Source organism: Scyliorhinus canicula, chromosome 1 (genome assembly GCF_902713615.1).
Source record: "Scyliorhinus canicula chromosome 1, sScyCan1.1, whole genome shotgun sequence".
NCBI lineage: Eukaryota > Metazoa > Chordata > Chondrichthyes > Carcharhiniformes > Scyliorhinidae > Scyliorhinus > Scyliorhinus canicula.
The window spans coordinates 100833884-100855716 of NC_052146.1; the positions used below are offsets into that span (position 1 = coordinate 100833884).

Here is a 21833-nt window from a genome sequence, read left to right on the forward strand (position 1 = left end):
AAATTACATAACCCCCTTCAAAGAAAAAGGACCCCCAAACAATTAACATAGCTGCCAGGCCCGCACCCAGTAAGAACAAGCACCCTTCTCTCCCTCCCAGTAACTCTTTTAAGTAGTCAATACACAATCACCTATTTTGAGGTAGAATTGAGGGTCAATTTAGGTGTTCTACCTCAATTGACCCTCAATTTACGGTGTGTTTGACCTTCTCCAGGTGTAGAAACTCCATTGAGTCACTTAGCCAAGCCGAGGCACTGGGCAGAGTGGCCAACCTCAATCCCAGCAGGGCTCCCCTCTGAGCAATCCTTTCCGTCGGCAGCTCCGGCACATCCGGTACCCCGAATATGGCTACTAAGGGACAGGGCCGGTTTTAAGCCTATTTGACCAGTTTTATCAAATTGGGCCCCGCACCTTAAGGGGCCCCCACGCCAGCGGCGACAGAGTTACCGTTTGAAGCCTTTTCTGTATTCTAACAGTCGCATCAGGTGAAAGAAGTTTTTCAAAACTAAAACTGATTAAAAAAATAAAACTTTCATATTGTCTTTCAAAATTTTAGTATATCAAGCATTTAATGTTTTTTTTTTGGTTAAAGACGAGCATACTACACGAAATATAAACATACATAAATTTTTACTTTTGTAGAGTAGGGGCCCCGCCATCACTTTTCTAATTGGGCCCGCAATTCCTAGCACCGGCCCTGCTAAGGGACAGGGTTCCAACTCGATGTTCAGAATCATCGACATTGTGCCAAAAAAGGAGACCCAAAATGTTTGGTTCAGGACCAAAACATGTGCACGTGGTTAGCTGTCCCCTTTTAACAGTGCTCACACCTGTCCTCAACCCCTACAAAGAAGCGATTCATTCCAGCTCTGGTCAGGTGCACCCTAAACATTATCTTCAGCTCGATAAAGCTCGGCCTCACACATGAGGACATGGCATTCATCCTACAAAGGACTGCACTCCATACCTCTTCCTCCAAAACAAGCCCCAGCTCCTCCTCCCATTAAGCTTTCTCTCCCTCCACAGAGACTGAGTCCTCTGTCAGAATCCATCCATATACTGGACATACTACCTTTTCGAACAGGTGGTTAGCACAAATAGGGGCCAGCCTAGATACTGACGCCAACTTAAAATGTTGACGAAGTTGCCTCCATGTTTTTAAACTGGAGATGTTGGCCAGGTTTGATGAGTACTTTGCCAGTGCGAATGGTAGAGAAACCATCACCAATGCACCCAAACAGAACAACCCAAACTCTATCTGCACTCGTGTAGACCCCGGGTCCCTACACCATCTCAACACTTTCTCTGCAGTAGCAGCCCAGTAATGAAATATCAGGATCAGCAGCGCGAGATCCTCCGACTGTCTATCCCTCTGTAGAACAACCCTCCGTATCCTCAGAGATTTGTCCGCCCACATGAAGGCTGATGTTAATCGTTCCACCCCATCAAAGAATAATTTGGGAAGAAAGACTGGAAAACACTGAAATGGAAACAGAAATCTTTGCAAAATGTTCACCTTAATTGACTGGATCCTTCCCGCCAGGGACAAGGAAGTTAGATACAGAATTTACAGTGCAGAAGGAGGCCATTCAGCCCATCAAGTCTGCACCGACCCTTGGAAAGAACACCCCAAACCTCCACTCTATCCCCCTAACCCAGTAACCCTACCTAACGGTTTTGGACACGAAGTGCAATTTAGTGTCACCAATCCACCTAACCTGCACATCTTTGGACTGTGCGAGGAAACCAGAGCACCTGGAGGAAACCCACTCAGACACGGGGAGAATGTGCAGACTACGCACAGATGGTGACCTGAGCCAGGAATCGAACCTGGGACCCTGGAGCTGTGAAGCAACTGTGCTAACCACTGAGCCACCGTGCTGCCCTAGTTGTCTCACCTTTGTAACTCAGATTTGACCTCACGCACCAGGCAGGTATAATTTAGTTTACGGAGTCGGGCCCAATCTCAAGCCACTTGGAACCCCAGATACCGGAAGCTTGACCTGGCCAAACAAAAAAGAAGTACACTCACACTGGCTCCATTCCTGGGGTGCTGACTGAAAATACTCGCTCTGCCCCAGATTTAATTTGTATCCAGAAAAGGACCCGAAGCTCTTCAGTATTCTTACTCTATCCCCCATGGATGGGCACTGGGTCCTTCACATATAACAAAAGATCATGTGCATACTGGGCCCACCCTATGTTCCACTCCACCCCTAGCTATCCTATTCCACTTGTCCAAAGCCTTCAGGACAATGGCCAATGGCTCAATCGCTAATGCAAACAGGAGGGGAGACATAAGACACCACTGCCTCTCCCCTCCTGTGCAACTGAATAAACCCCAAACTTATGAGGCTGGATTCTCCGCTGTCAGGAATCTCCGGTGCGCCGCTAGCGCACCCACGCCTAGGTATTTCCGACAGCGTGGGGCTGCCCACAACTGGAAATCTCATTGGTCAGTCAGCTTTGGGGTGGAGAATCGCTGTTTACGAGGAATGCGGGACAGGCGCTGGTGAAGCGATTCTCCATGTAAATCTGGCCGAGTTCCCGACGGCGTGATTCTAACCACGTATTGGCCGTTGGGAACCTCGGGTGGCAGCTGCGGACTCAGTCCGAGGCCGCCCTGGCGGAGGATCAATCACCAGGGAGTGTCTCATGGATGGCCGGGGAGAGATCGGGTGGCACGGATCCGCGGGCGCACACGATCCGGGGGGGGGGAGGGGGGCATAATTTTGGATGTTGCTCCGCGGTCCGAGTCCACCATGTTGCACGGGGCGGCCGCTGCAGGCTGCCGCCGTGCGCATGCGCAAACTACCAACCGGAAGTGCGAGGCCCCGTATCCGCAGCCAGAGCTGCGAGGAGCACTCTGGGGTCCTGCCAGCTCCCTGCAGGTAGGAAAATCGCCCAGGACTTTCGTATGGAAAGTCAAGAGTGAAACACCAGCGTTTTTATGCTGGCGATGGGATATAGCCCCAGTTTTGGAGAATCCAACCCCTTTTCTGCATCTATTCAAACAATTATCTCCGACTCCAGCTGCTGCAGGAAGTACCACATTGAGCAATTGCCACATATTAGACAGTGGTCTTTGTCCCTTTACTCACCCCAAACGGTCCTCTCGAACTGCCGATGGAAGACAGGGTTCCGACCTCGATACTGGAACGTTAGCTAACAATTTAGGGTCTACATTAGGCAGTGAAATGGGATGGTGCAACCCGCGTTCCCAGAATCCTTGTCCTTTTTCAGGAGAAGGGAGATAGATGCCTGCTCACGCATTGCAGGAAGGCAGTCCTGGGCCAATGAGTCATAGAACACCTCCATCAGGAGCGGAACCAGCTGGTCTGCAAACTTCTTGTAAAATTCCACCAGGAACCCTCCAGGCCCTGGAGCCCTCCCAGTTTGTATAGATGTCCGGAGCTCCTCTGGGCCCAACGGCACCTCCAGCCCTTCCTTCATTTCCTCCCATACCTCGCGGAACTCTAAGCCCTCTAAAAACTTTGCCAGCTCTGACTTTTCCTCTGATGGCTCAAACCTGTAAAGTCTCTCATAAAAGGTCTGAAATGCATTGTTCACTTTATCTGGGGTGGAAACCAGCCAGCCTCCCTAGTACTGATCTGGATACTCTCTGTGAAGCCGCCTTAGTTGTGAGCCAAGAGACAGCTGGCTTTCTATCCATATTCATTGGTAAATCCCCTCAGGTGCCACCACTGCCGCACTGCCCTATCCGTAGGCAGCAGGTGAAACTGCTTTTGCAATTTTTTCCTGCTTACCAAGAGTTCCGGGGTTGGATTGCTCGAGTGTCTGCAGTGTACTTCCAAAATATGATCCACCAACTTCTGGCGCTTCTTCCTAGACTCCCTGTCCATGTGTGCCTTGTGCAATATAATCTCCCCTCTAATCACAGCCTTAAATGCCTCCCGTAGAATAGAGGGTGAAACCACCCCATTCCGGTTGAACTCCACGTATTCACCTGTGGCTCTCTCAACCCGTCCGCAAAACCCAACATCTGCCAAAATCCTCACATCCATCCTGCGCTGTGTCGGGCCCATCTCCAGCACTAAATCTACGAAATGCGGAGCATGATCTGAGATGACTATAGCCGAGTATTCCACCTTCTTAACCCCAGGAAGGAGACCTGCTCCTCACAAAGTAATCTATCCTAGAATCCACCATGTGTACTGTTGAGATAAATGAGGACTCCTTGCCCCCAAGGTACATAAACCGCCACGGGTCCGCTCCTCCTGCCTCCTCTATAAATGCCAACAGTGCCTTTGCATACCCGAAGGCGCCAAAGACTGGCAGCAGGCTCACGACTGCAGAGCTTTATACTTCCGGTTAGTGGGAGGAGCCAAGGGTGGAGCCCAGTACAAACTCCTCATCTCCCCCTATGGGCAGAGCCGCGCAACGGCTCGTATACAGAGCCCACAAGGACACAATACATATGATACAACACAGTGTGAATTACTAGGTTTATAATTCACCACATTCACCCCTGTAAAAAAATCAAGTCTGGCGGGGGTGATGGGTCTACAAATTGAGCCAGCCCGGCGGCCGAGTCGTCCTTTGGGATTGGCGAAGTACCCGGGTTGCAGCCTCTTCGGGTGGCTGGGTGCTCGGGCAGTGAACCTGTAGGTGCGGGAAAGCAGGGCATAGAGGGTTGTGCGGGATGTAGTGTGAGGGGTACCTCAGTTTAGTGTTTCCGGAGGAGAACCGGGCCCGGTGTCTTCAACCATGCTGGGAGCGAAACCCCCGTGGTAGTGTCCCTAGAAAAAACAAATAGCCATTCATGAGGGGTCTGGTTGGTGGCTGTGCATAGGAGGAACCGAATAGCATGGAGCGCGTCGGGGAGGACCTCCTGCCAATGGGGGGGGGTCGGGAGATTCCTGGACTGGAGGGTCAGTAGGACGGTCTTCCAGACCGTAGCGTTCTCCCTCTCCACTTGCCCGTTCCCCCTGGGGTTGTAGCTGGTAGTCCTGCTCGAGGCGATGCCCTTGTCAAGCAGGTACTGATGCAGCTCGTCGCTCATAAAGGATGAACCCCTGTCGCTGTGTACGTCGCTGGGGAACCCGAACAGGGTGAAGATACTGTGCAGAGCTCTGATGACTGTGTGGGAGGTCATATCGGGGCATGGGATAGCAAAGGGGAAGCGGGAGAACTCGTTGATGACGTTCAGGAAGTACACATTCCGATTGGTCGAAGGGAGTGGCCCTTTGAAATCGATGCTCAGGTGTTCAAAGGGCTGGGAGGCCTTTATCAGGTGGGCCCTGTCTGGTCTATAGAAGTGCGGTTTGCACTCCGCGCAGATCGGGCAATCGCTGGTGATGGCTTTTACCTCCTCGGTCGAGTAAGGCAGATTTCGGGCTTTGATGTAGTGGGCGAGCCAGATGACCCCCGGATGGCAGAGGTCATTGTGGATAGCTTTCAGGCAGTCGTCTTGCACGCTGGCGCACATGCCGCGGGACAGGGCATCTGGGGGCTCGTTGAGCTTCCCCGGTCGATACATAATATCGTTCTTGTAGGTGGAGAGTTCGATCCTCCACCGCAGGATCTTATCATTTTTAATTTTGCCCCTTTGTGAGTTGTCAAACATGAAGGCAACCGATCTTTGGTCGGTGATGAGGGTGAACCTCCTACCTGCGAGGTAGTGCCTCCAGTGTCGTATAGCTTCTATGATGGGTTGTGCTTCCTTTTCGACTGAGGAGTGTCGAAGTTCGAAAGCGTAGAGGGTTCAGGAGAAAAAGACTGCCTGATTTAGTGTGGATGCGAGAGCGACCTCTGAGGCGTCGCTCTCCACCTGAAAGGGGACGGATTCATCCACCGCCCACATGGTCGCTTTGGCAATGTCCTCCCTGATGCAGGTGAAGGCCTGGCGAGCCTCATCTGACAGAGGAAAGAGTGTGACCTTAAATAGTGGGCGGGCTTTGTCCGCATACTGAGGGACCCACTGGGCATAATACGATAAGAATCCCAGGCACCTTTTGAGATCCCTGGGACAATGAGGGAGAGGGAGTTGTAAGAGGGATGCATACGGTCCAGGTCGGGGCCCAGGACTCCGTTTTCCATGACATAGCCGAGGATGGCTAGCCTGGTCGTGCGGAAAACGCATTTCTCCATCTTATACGTGAGGTTTAGTTTCTGGGAAGTCTAGAGAAATCGATGGAGGTTAGCGTTGTGGTCCTGCTGATCATGGCTGCAGATGGTGACGTTATCCAAGTACGGATACGTGGCCCGCAGCCCGTAGTGGTCCACCATTCAGTCCATTGCTCGTTGGAACACCGAGACCCCATTCGTGACGCCAAAGGGAACCTGGAGGAAATGGAAGAGGCGGCCATCTACCTCGAACGCCATGTAGTGGCGGTCCTCCAGGCGGATTTGGAGCTGGTGGTATGCAGACTTCAGATCCACCGTGAAGAAAATGCGGTACTGGGCGATCTGATTCACCATGTCTGCAATCCTGGGAAGGGGGTACGCATCGAGGAGTGTGAACCGATTAATGGTTTGGCTATAGTCCACTACCATTTGCAATTTTTCCCCGGTCTTGACAACCACCACCTGAGCTCTCCAGGGGCTGTTACTGGCCTCTATGACCCCATCACATAGGAGCCTATGGACCTCGGTTCTGATAAACATCCTGTCCTGCAGGCTGTACCGCCTGCTGCGAGTGGCTACGGCTTTGCAGTCCGGAGTGAGCTTAGCAAAGAGTGGAGGGGGGTTGATTTTTAGCGTCGCTAGACTGCAGGTAGTGAGTGGAGGTAAGGGCCCGCTGAAGCTGAGCGTGAGGCTTTTGAGGTTGCACTGGAAGTCGAGTCCCAGTAAGAGTGGGGCGCTGAGTTTGGAGAGTACGTATAGCTGGAAGTTCGAGTAGCTGGCGCGTTGAATCGTTAGGGTCGCGACGGTGCTCCCTTGGAGGTGAACAGATTGTGAGCCCGAAGCGAGGGAGATAGTTTGCCGTGCAGGGAAAATAGGGAGCGAACAGTGTCTTACCAGATATGAGTGTACAAAGCTCGGTGTACTGTACCTGTTGATTTTAATGGTCATCATCGAGTTGCGGAGGTGTTTCGGACATGACTGGTCCAACGTGACCGCGCTGAATTGCGGATAGTCGGCGGCTCGATCAGCTGTGCTGGAGTGGCCCCTTGATGACTGTCCGCTGAGGTCGTAGTCTTCGAGGTGAGTTTCAGAGGTTGAAGAGGATGGATCCCAAGATGGCCACCCCGTGGATCGCACGTGGCGGGCGGCAAGGAAGATGGCGCCTAAGGTGGCGGCCCCCATGAGTCGTACGTGGCCGGCCGCGTGGAGGAGGGTTGCCAAGATGACTGTCCCCATGAGTCGCACGTGTCGGGTGGGGGCGGAGTCGGCATACGGCTGCAGCATTTCCGGGCCTGCCACGTACACATCTCGGACAGCGAGCTCCATATGCTGGGCGGCTGATACAGCTTGATAATTGCAGTCCTGAGCTAAGGCTTTTAAATTGTGCAGGAATTCATCCAGCGACTACTCCGGGCGCTGGCGGCGGGTCGTAAAAATGTGGCACGCGTAGACCTCGTTGATGGGCCTCACGTACATTCGATCGAGCATGGCCAGGGCCTCCATATACGAGGTAGTACTGTTAAGTTGAGTAAAGATACGGTGGCTTACCCTTGCGTGCAGTAGGCTGAGTTTCTGCTCCTCCGTAGTTTCTGAAGTGCTTGATTCAGCCAGGTAGGCCTTGAAACATCTGAGCCAGTGTAGAAAGATTTATTTCGCCTCTGCAGCCTGCGGGTCGAGTTCTAGTCAGTCAGGTTTGAGGGCTGATTCCATAGTCATTTTCTTCAAGATTCCTAAGACTATTAAATTGATGAGACCATCAATTCACAAGACACGTGATTGGAAGTGAACAGTGGTTTTAATAGTCTTACAACTGAGCCTGCTTGTGACGAGATGAACTGGCAGCAGGCTCACGACTGCAGAGCTTTATACTACCAGTTAGTGGGAGGAGCCAAGGGTGGAGCCATGGGCGGAGCCAAGGGTGGAGCCCAGTACAAACTCCTCATCTCCCCCTATGGGCAGAGCCGCACAACGGCTCGTATACAGAGCCCACAAGGACACAATACATATGATACAACACAGTGTGAATTACTAGGTTTATAATTCGCCACACACTGTTTGCTCTCTGGCCCTCCATCCCTCTCTCCCATCCAGTAACTCTCCCCTCCCACCCTGCGGATTCTCAAACTGTCTGCTGCACCAGCTAATGCCTCCCACCAGCAATCAAACCAGCAAGACTGATTGAACCTCGTCTAACCATGTTATTCCCCCACTTCGCTCCCATTCATTAGCTTTCACCTTCTTACTATCAAGGTAGCCCCTGCACAACATCCACACCCAAAAAATAAACCAGGAAACAAAAATGTAATCCTCTGGCCTGTCCTCCCTGCACCTGTACCTGAGCCCCAGCAACTTAACTGTGTTCCACTTCCCACCAGGGGCCATATGGTTCACACCTTACCGTTTTAGTTATTACTCTCAACTGCCTTTGCCTCCCACCTCCCCACCCCCAAGAACATACCTCTCGGTGTCCAGAAACCAAAGTATAAACACACAATACCATAACTCCCCCAATAAACCCTTCTTGTTCCATCCTCCTCCTTAAAAGTCCCATTAAACCCTTTCCCCAATTCTTTCCCTTTACTGAAGGCCTCCGCTTGCTCCGGCATGTCAAAGTAGTCATTGTTCGTCTCCATTATGACTCGCAGCCTCGCCAGATAGACCACTCCGAACCGCGCTCCTTTCTTATAAAGCGCAGCCTTCGCCTTGTTAAAGGCCCATACCTTTTGGCTAGTTCGGTAGTTCAACCCCAATGTCTTGGTAAATTCTAATTGTTTTTCCCTCCCAGCAATGTTACGATTCTTCTTGGTCCACTCCAGGACTCGCTCCATCCTCTGAAAGCTGTGGAAACGGATTATCACCACCCGTGGTGGCTCATTCGGCAGTGGCTTCTGCCTCAGTGCCCGATGGGCCCTCTCCAAATCTGGAGGGGCGAACGCTTCATCTCCCCCATCAACCTGGAGAACATCTCCGAAAAGTACGCCTCAGGCCCTCCACGCCTGCCGGCCTCCCAACTATCTTGAGGTTTTGGCGCCTCATTCTATTTTCCAAGCCTTCCGCTTTTGCTCTCAGACCCTTATTCCTCTCTTCCACAAGCAGTATCTCTGCTTCTAACAAGGCAAGTTGCCCTTCATGCAGCGACAAGGCCTCTTCCATGGCCTTCAGCGTTTGCCTCGTTCATTCACAGCTTTCAACGTCTTTCCCTCTGTTCTTGGATCGGACCCAATGTTTCCTCAATGATAGATTTTAAGGACTCCCTCAGCCCTTTGCCTTGCCGACCAAACTGCTTGTCCATTTGTTTCCCAAACTTCTCAAACTCTTGTGCCATCACCACAGTCAGCATGTCTACCGTGATGGGGGCGGCCACGTCTGCCATCTTCCCTCCTTCCAACTCCCTCATCGGACTTTTGGACTTCGGCTTCTTTCCAGCAGACATCTGCAACAAACCTTTCAACATAATTCGGCCAGCAATTTTTTACACAGTTTGGCAGGCTGGTTTGACAAAATCAAATCCCCCGAATACTGGGCAAAAAGGATCGAGAAAACAGGACGGTGCCAGGAGCTACCTTTTGTGCAATTTGTTCTCCCTGCACCTTTGGGGCGGCCCGACGCCGGAGTGGTTCACGCCACTCCGTCCCGCCGGGACCCCCACCCCGCCGGATAGGGGAGAATCCCGCTCATGATTTCTGTTTAGCATCTAATTTTGTTGATACCACGGCAGTGTTGTAATTCACCGACTGACCACTAGGAGTCTTATTAGTATGTGAGTGAATGTTAGAGTTAAATGACTCCTCAGACTGGCAGGAGGAAGCTGGAGAGAGGTTGCTTGAGCTAGATCATATTGTTATTCATTTTTTGTTTTGTATATTGTTTACCCACAGTTAATGTTAATAAATCATTTATAGCTTTAGCTACAGGTGTTCTTGTAATATAAATTAGGCCATCCAACAAAAACATTGCACTAATCAGAAAGATGTAGTTTAAATCTGGATTTTGTCTCAAGTCTCTGGAATGGAGTTTGAACCCACAATATTCTGACTCCAACTACAGTGCTACCAACTGAACCAAAGTAAACATTTATGAGGTTGCATTTGTGCAGATTGTAACAAATCAGTTTTTACCTTCTCATTCTAAAGTAGGTTTTTAATGCCTGTGGTATTCTGATGTCAAAAATTACAATGAGGATTCAAATTATTTCTGCTTTTAATACAACTCCGGCATCACAGCAAAGGAGAAATGCTTTGGCGTCCACACAATGGTTGGGTAACTAATCCCTGAAAAGGATCCCAGGATGTCAAATGGGTGCCTCTACTCCAAAACAAAGAACAAAAGAACGAAGAAAAGTACAGCACAGGAACAGGCCCTTCGGCCCTCCAAGCCTGCATTGACCATGCTGCCTGTCTAAACTAAAATCTTCGACACTTCCGGGGTCCATATCCCTCTATTCCCATCCTATTCCTGTATTTGTCATGATGTCCCTTAAACGCCACTATCGTCCCTGCTTCTTCCACCTCCTCCGGCAGTGAGTTCCAGGCATCCACTACCCTCTGTGTAAAAAAACCTACCTCGTACATCTATTGGAGACTGGGCAAAATGGCCTCCCTTGGTGATGCAAAATTCTACCATTGCACCGGTATGAAGCTTATGCACCTCAGTTAAATGCACTTAGGGCAACATTACATGCAAAATATACTGTTCATTTTACATCATTGCAAAAGCTCTTTGCATTGGGCTAAATGTGTGGTTTTGGTGACCTTGTGATTAAACTAACGTTTTGTAACTTTTCTTCTCAAAGACGCCATTGTATTTTAACATGATTGCACTAATTCTATTAACAGACAGAGTACAGAAACTTCACCAGCCCAGCAGCCGTACTACAATACTTTAGCCTTTGGTATTTCCGAGCAACTTTTCGGGTAAACGAGGTGACAAAGCCAGATCAGGGCCTGTATCGATGTGTGATTCAGTCCAACAGAGGATCTGGAGTATCTAACTTTGCCGAGCTGATTGTCAAAGGTAATGTTGCTGTTCAAGGTTCCCCTGCATATCACACTGCTGTCAGATTCACGCATACCGCTAATATCCACTTTATTTTAATTAGTTTTTGTCCCATGATTCTTACTTTTGCATTGAACTGAGCTCAGAGCCTTTTTCAAACAGAATCTTTTATCCTGTGATGAATATAGGAATTTCAGATATATTGTATTACACCTCCCGCTGCCTCAGGAAGGCAGACAGCATTATCAGAGACCCCTCCCACCCAGGCATTGCCTTCTTCCAGACCCTTCCATCAGGCAGAAGGTACAGAAGTCTGAAGACCTGCACATCCAGACATAGGAAGAGCTTCTTCCCCACAGCTATAAGACTCCTCAACAACTCCCCCTTGGACTGATCTGATCCCTGTAAGAACACTATTCACGACGCCCTACGCTGCTCTTGCTCATGTATTTGCTTTGTTTTGCCCCTTGTTCCACACTGTAAACAATCACTGTTTGCCGATGTACCATTTGTCAATGTTCTCTGTTGATTATTCTTTTTGTCTACTATGTACGTACTGTGTACGTTCCCTCGGCCGCAGAAAAATACTTTTCTTCGTACTTCGGTACATATGACAATAAATCAAATCAATCAATTGTAGACATTTTGTGCAGAAACTGTTAAAAGTTTGAGTTAGTATGTGACTGCTGTAGTCATGTTTTAAAATATGCCATTTAAAAGGTTAGGAGGTACGGATGTAATTAAGGCATCATAAAAGTCTTGGGCTAATGCAATTTTGTTGGATTAAGCAGGGTTCCCTGTGGAGTTGATTAGATTTCAGCTTGGTAAGATGATGTACCAGCCTCCCCGGACAGGTGCCGGAATGTGGCGATTGGGGGCGTTTCACAGTAACTTCATTGAAGCCTACTTGTGACGATAAGCGATTTTCATTTCATTTTTTTCATGTAATTACTGAGAGGAGCCAAGTTATCAGGCATTTTGCAGAAAGGTAGTGTTAGTTGAAGACGTCAAGCACGGGCAGCACAGTGGGGCAAGCACTGCTGCCTCACAGCACCAGGGATCCAGGTTCAATTCCGGCCTTGGTCACCGTCTATGTGGAATTTGCCCGTCCTTCCCGTGTCTGCATGGGTTTCCTCTGGATGCACTGGTTTCCTCCCACAGTCCAAAGATGTGCCGGTAAGGTAGATTGGCCATGTAAAATTTCCCCTTAGTGTCCAAAGGTTAGGTGAGGTTACACAGATAGGGCCGGGGAGAGAGCCTAGGTCGGGTGCTCTCTATCAGAGGGTTGGTGCAGACTCGATGGGCCGAATGGCCTCCTACTGCACTGTAGGGATTCTATAATTCTTTGATTCTCTGATCTCAGTTCATAAGCGATTTTCATTTTTCATTTCAGTTAAGTTATCTGTAGCTAGATTAGCAGTTTGATGCAATTTACAAGCTCCTGGTTGCTCACACTGCTGACTGCTCACTGTGTCCTCTGAATGTGCAGAGACCCTGTGGTGATGTGGGAGCCATTCGGGCTGCCCCTCTGTAAAGCCTCATATCCCGTTGGTATCATCGAGGGGATGGGCATTGCTGTGATGAATGTAAGAATTTCAGATATATGGGGCTGATGCTGAAATCGCAAAACGCAATTAGATGGAGAATTGGTTCTGACGTCAAAATCCTGGCGGGTGCCGATTTGACGACAAATAACAATTCTCCATCACCTTGAGAGCAACATCAATCCATCCGGAACGCATGTAGAGTAAACACAGTTTGCATGTCATTAGCGGGCCCGACCCGGTATTCTCTGGGACCTCCGCGATTCTCCTCCTCCTATGGGTTGAGTTCCCTGCAGTGCGGTTCACTTGTGCTTTTAAAAATTGTGAAATCAGAGACAGGAGGTGGGACACAGAGAGGAGCCACTGTGGGCTGCATGGGCGGACATTGGCCATGTTGGCTCGGGTGGGGGGTGCCCTGCCAGGGCCTAGAGAGGGGCCTTGCCAGGGCCAGGGGAGAGGATTTGATGGGATACCAGGCCGAGTGGCTGGGGTGACCCCCGCCCGGGACTGGGGCGGTGTCCAGGCATGGACCGCAATTACCGCGGCCTGCAAGGCAGCCATCTTGATGCACACCCCATTGGCCCACACTGGCTCCTGGTTCTGCAGAGTGACAATGGCTGTATGGATGCCACCACCTCCTAACTCTCACCTAGCAGCCACCCGCCGACGGCCAATCAGGACAACGCCCACAGTAGCCCCTACAGGGGCGGTGGGCATTGGCAACGCATCATACCACTGGTAAGGGCATTGCCAGACAATGGTACCCCTGGAAATGCCAGACAATGGCATCAGGGATGGGCACCAGGGCCAGAGGCCCCCACTGTGCCGGACATCGACGGGTTCGGGGTGCAGGAATGCATGTGTGGGAACACGCGGGGGCAGAGTCTGCAGTGCCAGCCGGGGCTATCTTGGAGCCTGGTGAACCTGGTTGGGCATGGGGGGTACGCACCATGCTAACATGCCGGCCTTTCACCCCCTGCACACCACGGATATTGGAATTCAACCAGCAATGGTGGCCTTCTTCCTAGTCGCCGCAGCTCTGGGATATGCCCTGTTCCTATATGAGCTGTAGCAGCAGAGCATACCCCAGAGGAACAGGAGGCAGCCACCCAGGATGGAGAGCCAGCAGCCCAACAGGCCGAGGAGGTGTCAAGAAGGCGCCGCATGATGCCTCGTGTGCACTGGCAGCGCCTGTCATTCGAGGACCTGCTGGACCGGGCGTGCCGTCGAAGACTCCGGCTGACCAGGGAGACAGTGCGACATATCAGCCAGATCATGGCACGCCTGGCACGGGGGGGGGGGTATGGGGAGGACAACCGCTCCCTGTGGCCATCAAGTTGATGGTGGCCGTGAACTTTTAAGTCACGAGGTCCTTCCAGGCACCGAGTAGGGACCTGTCCCGGGTCTCACTGATCTCAGTGCACAGCTGCATCCGCACTGTCACAGAGGCCCTATATGCTCAGGCGGGTCAATACATCATTTCAATGTGGACCGAGCCCACCAGGATGTCCGGACAGCAGGGTTTGCTGCCATCGATAGGATGCCCCGGGTTCAGGGGATGATCAAAGGGATGCATGTCCCCCAACAAACACCAGATGGTGGCAGGTCGCTTTACACCAACTGAAAGGGGTTCAACTCGATGAACCTGCAGCTGATATATGACTATCAGGGGCCACACAGTGGTGCAGTGGTTAGCACTGCTGCTTCACGGAGCTGAGGACCCGGATTCCATCCTGACTCCTGGTCACTGTCCGTGTGGAGTTTTCACATTCTCCCCATGTCTGTGTGGCTCTCACCCCCACAACCCAAATGATGTGCAGGGTAGGTAGATTGGCCATGCTAAATTTTCCCTTAATTGGATAAAAAAAGAATTGGGTACTCTAAATTTATTTTTAAAAATATATGTGACCATCAGCTGTGCATCATTCACGTCTGCGCCTGATGCCTGGGGAATCAGCTGGCGAGCCAGCATTCAGGGCTGGAAGCCCGTGAGGCCTTATTCAGTGGATCAATTAACGTTGAATTGTTTTGCCGGCCTTGCTGGGCCGAGCGCTGGGAAACTCGCGATCGCTACAGTACTTGGAAATTTTCCCGGAGAATCGGGCATTGAGTAGCGGTGGGGAAGCTGCCAGCAGAGCCAGCGGGAAACACCTTGAAAAACCCACCACAAATGAACTTAGAAATTTATTGGGTAAATCATTGGGTGAGATAGAAGACCTTCAGCTAAGCATATATTTGCCTCTGGGCTATCAGTGAGGCAAACGCAACAATGTCCGCCTTTACCCCAGAGTGAAATGTTGGTGAATCTGAGTTCCCAAATATGGCCACTAATGGACATGAATTTAGAACCACCTGTAGAATCTCCGATCTAGTGTTGAAAAAGGAAGCCCAGAAGCTGGGAAGTTTGGGCCAAGACCAAAATATATACGCACGGTTAGATGGGGCAAACAAACAACGATCACATTTGTCCTGCACCTCTGGGAAAAACCCACTCACCCTTGCCTTGGTCAAGTGCGTCCTGTGTAACAACTTAACCTCAATCAAACTCAGCCAGGCGCAAAAGGGCATGGAGTTGGCCCTGAAGAAGGCCTCCCTCCAAGCCTCATCAGTAAGCACAGGACCCAACTCACTCTTCCCAAGTCGCCCTCGCCCCATCCGGTGCGGTGGGATCTGACAAGAGAAGATAGCGATGTAGGTCTGAAATCGACCCCTCACCAGGTTGAGCAAAGGATAAAACCTTCTTCTGAAAGGGGGAGAGTGGAGCCAAAGTAAAGGTAGGAAAAACCTTATGGAATCTGAAAATAACGAAAGAGGCTAGAACTGGGCAACTGTAATTTGTCAGCCAGCTCCCTAAAACGGACAAATAAGTCCCTTTGCCTTCCAAAATTTAAATCAAGGATCCAAACCAGAAGGTAAGAAGAGGTGATTGTTACAAATAGAAGCTAAAGAAGACCTGGAAAGGAGCTTAAAGTGCTGCCGAAACTGTTTCCAAATCCTATGGGAGGAGACCATCACTAGGTTTGAGGAAAATCTAACAGGACAGAAGGACAGTGGTTCAGTAATTATGGCATTAAGAGTAGAGGTAGTGCATGAGTGAGCTTTTGGCGCCAAATAGAATTGGGGCCATTAATCCACAGCAAATCGTTTTAGATGTCGGCAGCCCAATACTAAAAGAATACATTTTGGAGAGCGAAGCCTCCCACCTGCCTACTTCTTTGGAGCAGAACACTGCGGATTCTGGGATTCTTACCCATCCAAATAAAAACAAAAATCAATTCATTAACCTCAATAAAAAAGGATTTGGGCAAAAACATGGGAATACATTGGAGGAAAAATAAAAACCCAGGAAATACATTCAGTTTACTCAGAGTCAGTGGGAGGTTGTTCCACATCTGTAGATCCACTCTAACACTATTAATCAGTCTTGATTAGTTTCTTCTGAAGTGAGGCCCTGTGATGAATGGTTACTGTATTACCATACCCTTATCATCATATAAGTTGATGTCCCCTTTAAGACCGGGCTTGGAACCCTGGGGGACTCCGCCTCCGGCTCCGCCCACTAGGGAGTCGTATATAAGGGGCTGCCTTGCAGGCAGCACCCAGTAAGCACCCGTCTCGGCATCAGGCTAGTTCTTAGCTTATTAAAGCCTTCTTTACCGTTCTACTCCCTTGCGTCGTTATTGAGGGTACTACAGGCCCCAACCCCCAAATAACGGAAACTGGTATTAGAAAGGTGTAAATGCAATGAGCTTAACTGAGCTCTTCTACCTGTCGTGGTTGGGGGGGGGGGGGGGGGGGGGGGGTTTCACTGGATAACATTCACTCTTGCCGAGACTCAATTTATAATCAGAGGAGGAGCCTGAGGTATTAAGCGTATTCATTGTGCCATCTATGGAGCGAGTTGCGTCTGTAATGTACAGAAGTAGGTCACGCGTATAAAGCAATACTTGATGCTCCACACCGTCACAACAAGTACCCCTATTGCTGAGGCAAACAAAATGTGGGGAAAAAGAGCAGCCATGTCTAGCGCACCTGTTTCAGGGGAAGTAATCTGAGTGTGGAGTGTTTGTCTGAATGCTGGCAGTTAGGGCATTATACAACAAAAGATTCCAAGAGGGAAATTTATGGCCAAATCCAAATCTCAAACCGGAGCACCCGGAGGAAGCCCATGCATACACGGGGAGAACATGCAGACTCCGCACAGACAGTGACCGAAGCCGGGAATTGAATGTGGGTCCCTAGCACTGTGATGCAACAGTGCTAGCCATTGTGTTACCATGCTACGTTCTAATTATTCCATTAAACCTCACCTTTATGGCAGCTGCTACTGTAAAAAGGGGCGTTCCTTTCATCTCTGCACCCCAGTTACTCTACGCCGGTGCTGCCAGGTGCGTGCTTCATGGCTCCTGTCTCATTCAGCCTGAGTGAGGAGGTTTAGATGAAACAGGGGCTGAGGAATCTCAATGTGGGTAAGTCCGTTGAGACGGGCAATCTGACAGATATTGCCTCTTTGCGGAGGCTAGGTAGCATGGTGCATTGCATCCTGGTTACCCCCATGATGCGCGGGAAATCCCTCAGGGAAGTTCCCACATAAGGATTTACCTGCCAATTGAGCAGAATGCAAACTTCCTTTGGACAATTGTCCTGGGCTGGGAACCATTCAACAGAAGCGATTTAAATTGCTAACTTTGGATGATTCTGCCCTGATAGTTATTGTGAAAAAGATAGAGGAAAAATTGCTTCCAGAGTAACTGTTTAAAAAAAAGACAGACCCAGACTTGCACGGGATGACCCCACAGGGGACACACTACACCACTCCAACCCCTTCCTGAATACCCCCCTCCTCCCGCCAACCTCCCCACCAGGCCGGTCCCGAATCCCCACAACCCCCACGCGAATCTCGAATAGATATTCCAAGTCCACCCCATCGAATGCTCTTTCAGTATCCAGAGATACCAAAACCTCAGGTTCGGGTGCTGGGGAGGGGGAAAGAGTAACGTTTAAAAGGCTATGTATATTGGCCGACAATTGTCGGCCCTTCGAAAAGCGTGTTTGATCCTCTGAAATTGCACCTGGAAGGCAAGGCACCAACCGGAGTGCAGAACCTTAGCCAGCAGCTTAACGTCTGAGTTTAAAAGTGAGATGGGTCGGTATGAACCGCATTTGGCTGGGTCCCTGCCCCCCTTAAGGAAGAAGGAATTAGTGGCTTGAACCTGAGACAGTGAGCCATTGAACATATCCGACATGGTGGCACAGTGCTGCCTCCTTGCGCCAGGGACCCAGGTTCAATTCGGCCTTGGGTTACGGTCTGTGTGGAGCTTGCCCGTTCTCCCTGTGTCTGCGTGGATTTCCTCCGGGGCTCTGGTTTCCTCCCACAGTCCAAAGATGAGCAGGTTAGGTGGATTGGCCATGTTAAATTGCCTCTTAGTTTCCAAAGATTAGGTGGGGTTACGGGGATAGGGTGGGGGAGTGGGCCTGGGTGGAGTGCTCTTTTAGAGTCTCAGTGCAGACTCGATGGGCCGAATGGCCTCTGTTCTGCACTGTAGGGATTCTATATCCAATAACAAGGGTACGAGCTGTTCAGAGATCTTTTTGTAAAAGTCAACTGATGTACAGCCTTGTTCATGGACATTAGCTCAAACTCGTCTGTCTTTTTTTTTCTTTTTGCCAGTAGCTCTGGAGTAGGATTGAGTGAGTATTGGAGTCCACCTCTAAGATGGAATCCACCAGTCACTGTTGCTCTAACTTCACCATCTTCAGCATATACGCTATATAAGAAATAATTCCCCCCTGATGTTGGTCCCTTGGAGCCTCCCATAACGTGGAGGGAGAGATTGAGTCGGACTTGTTTAGTTTAATATAATCATCTATGGACTAGGCAAACGCTCACAAAATTTGTTATCTGCCAGCAGAGTAGTATCTAGTCTCCAGGTTTGGGAAATGGGCAGGGCCTGACTCTATAACAGTAGATCAATAAAATGTGGGCCGTGGTCAGAGATAACAATTTCTGAGCACTCAGGCGCAACTACCAAAGGGAGGAGAGCCCTATCAAAAATGAAAAAAAAAACAATATGGGAATACACATGGGACATGGGAATAAAAGGAAAATATCCTGATCGTTCAGATGCAAAAAGCACCAGGAATCCACCCCCCCCCCCCCCCCCCCCCACCCCATTTGTGACATTATAGAGGGAAAAGCCCTGGCCATCCCAGATACAACAAGAGATTTATATTTGGAACGATTCAATTTAGGGTCCAAAATACAGTTCAGCTCACCTCCTAAAATCAGCTGGTGCGAGTCAAGGTTGGGGAGAGAAATTAAGAAAGAATTGACAAAATTCATATCATCCCTGTCAGGGACATAAACTTTGACCATGACCACTGAAGTGTTCAACAGGGAGCCCAAACAATAATATAACAACCACTGGGGTCGGCTAGAATCTGAGAGGTGGAGAACTGAATTTTCATTAATTAAATTTGCTGTGCCCTTGACCCTGCCATTAAAACTGGAGTGAATAAACTGTGCAACCCAACCCTTACGTAACCTGGTTTGGTCCTTGGGGGCTTCCTGAAAGAAAACAATATTGGAGTTTAGCCTCTTAAGATGGACGAATGCCCAGGACCATTTTACTGGCCCATTCAAACCCCAAACATTCCAGACAGCTAAACAAATTGGAGGTATCCCACCACTCCTTAATCCAGAGTCAACCATTCCCAAAGAGAGATACCAAACAAGGTTCACTGAAAAGATAAAGTAAAGAAATCCACCCAAGGTGGCCACTGGGCAAAGTCAGATGACTCGACAAAGTAGAACCAACAGACACTGTCAACAAACTAACGCTAAACCCTTCCTCCCCTCCTCAAAAACGCCATATTTTAACAGTTGAAACCAATACCTTATCCCAAAACCTACAGTTAACGAAATATAACTAAATACACACTCTAAACTCATTCTCACAGATTATTGGGAAGAGCTGCAGAAAACTAACCCCTTTGTCAGCAGGGAAACTCCCAACTGGAAGCCACATTAGTATTTAATTATCGCTCCCCACCCCCCCTCTTCCTTTACGGCAGTAAAACTTAGTTACTAAATCCCTCCCTACCCACGTCCCAACACCTAACACCTACAGTAAACAACCAGATCTATTGCTAACAGCTGCTATCTGTCGTAAAACCCTTCCACTGACCCTCTCACGATAAACCTAATCTTCTCGAGACTTATAAACTCCATTAGGTCACCTAGCCATGCCGAGACGCTTGACCCAGCCCATGAGGATCTACCTCCTTGCCACCAGCAAAGGCCTCACCCCCGTCCGGAGTTCCAGCACAACAGAAACCCCAAAAATCGCCACTAATGGGCAAAGTTCTAATCCAATGTCAGAATTGGCAATATTGTCTCAAAAAAGGAGCTCCAGAAGTCTGCCAGCTTTGAGCACGAGCAGAACACGTGTGCATGATGTGCCAAGCCCCCAGACATCGATCACGTCTATCATTGACACCTTCAAAAAATTGACTCATTCTAGCCTTCGCAAAGGCTGGATGAGACTCAGCCAAACAGAGGACGAGATCCAGTTCACCCTCCTTAGTGCCTCACTCCACCTCCTCCAAGATCGGTCCCAGCTCCTCTGTCTGCTTTGCCTTCACACCCTCAACAGAGCCCACCTCCTCCCCCCATCCTCCGCTGGTATATACCCGTTCACTTTAACTGATTGCACTCGGCCCACCAGGGAGAATGGGATACCGTCCCATCTTTGCAAGTCCACTTTGACCTCTGTCACCAGAATCATACAATGCAATCTCCGGAGATTGCCCCAGTCCCTTGCTATCTGGACACCCAAATACCAAAAAAGACTTCCAGTAGGAATGGCACTCCCCGAACCACTGTCCCCTCCCCCGCCCCGCATCATCAACCCAACCACAAAATATTCACTCTTTCTTATATTTACCTTGTAACCAGAAAAGGCCTCCAAACGCTGCAAGATTCCCATAATATTATCTATTGACTCCTCCGGATCCCTCACACATAATAGTAAATTATCGGCATACAGCGAGACCCTGTGTTCAACCCCAGCTCTATCTGTTCCTCCCCATGTATTTGAGTACCACAGGGCCATGGCTCGTGGCTCCATTGTTGGTGCAAACAGTAAAGGTGACAACGTACATTCCTGCCTAGTACCCCGGTAAAGATGTAAGAGCCGGCGGTCACTTTGTTCGTGCAAACACTGGTAAATGGGACCATATATAACAGCTGCATCCATGCCGCAAAAGTGAGACAACTGTTGAATGTGGTGTGTGGTAGTATGACTAGGGAGATTACGGTACCCTAGAACCATGCTGCCATTGGTGCAGAAGACGGGCCCAGACAAGTCATGTGCCTCTCTGCCAATTGGCTGAGGCTAGTCATGTGACTCCCCGCCGATTGGCTGAGTGGTAGGTAGCTCCGCCTACGAGGCGGGGTATAAGAACCCGTACTGGCTGTCTGTCAGCCTTTCTCTGTACGTCTACTGCCGGGCACACATCTAGTGTATTAAAGCCTGTTGTTTGGAACTACCTCTCGACTCTAGTCCAATTGATGGTGCATCAAATTAATACACTAGACTTTTGAAATGGAGCTATGGATCAAGCCAGAATGCCTCCGCATCAGCCCGCATGCCGCAAATGCGTCAGCAACGTTTAAACATTGGCCGGCGTGTTTTAACAGCTACCTCACCACAGCAGAAAACAGCCCGACAAGGGAACAGAAACTCCACATCCTCCACTCGTGCATGGGCACCGCCGTCTACTCTCTGATAGAGGATGAACTCGACTATGACGTCGCCATGGACCTGCTAAAGGGACATTTCATCAGGCCAGTGAACCAAGTCTACATTCGGTACCTCCTGGCTACGAGTCAGCAATTCCCCGGTCAGTCCCTTGACGAATTCTACCGGGCCCTCATTGTCCTGGGGAGAAATTGCGCCTGCCCACAAGTCTCTTGCTGAACATACCGAACTTTTGATCAGAGACGCTTTCATTGTGGGTATGCAATCATCCCAGAAACGCCAGAGACTCCTGGAAAAGGACACTTTAAGCCTCGCTGAGGCATGGACCGTCGCATCCTCCTTAGAGGTCGCTGACCGCAATGCCCACGCGTATGCCCCCGGCTGCGTGGCGGCCCCTTGGGCAGCATGGCACGCGACCCCCCTCACCCCTGCCGACTCGGGCCCA

The 21833-nt window shown here is 50.0% G+C and overlaps 1 protein-coding gene across 1 annotated transcript in view; it reads left to right on the forward strand.

The window, feature by feature from the left end:
* Positions 1-21833, forward strand: part of LOC119975033 (receptor-type tyrosine-protein phosphatase U-like) — a 1028343-nt gene that overhangs the window by 388756 nt on the left and 617754 nt on the right. The window contains exon 7 of the mRNA XM_038814894.1: positions 10923-11100. Within this exon, the coding sequence (XP_038670822.1) occupies positions 10923-11100 (178 nt within the window). The remainder of the gene's footprint in view (positions 1-10922; positions 11101-21833) is intronic.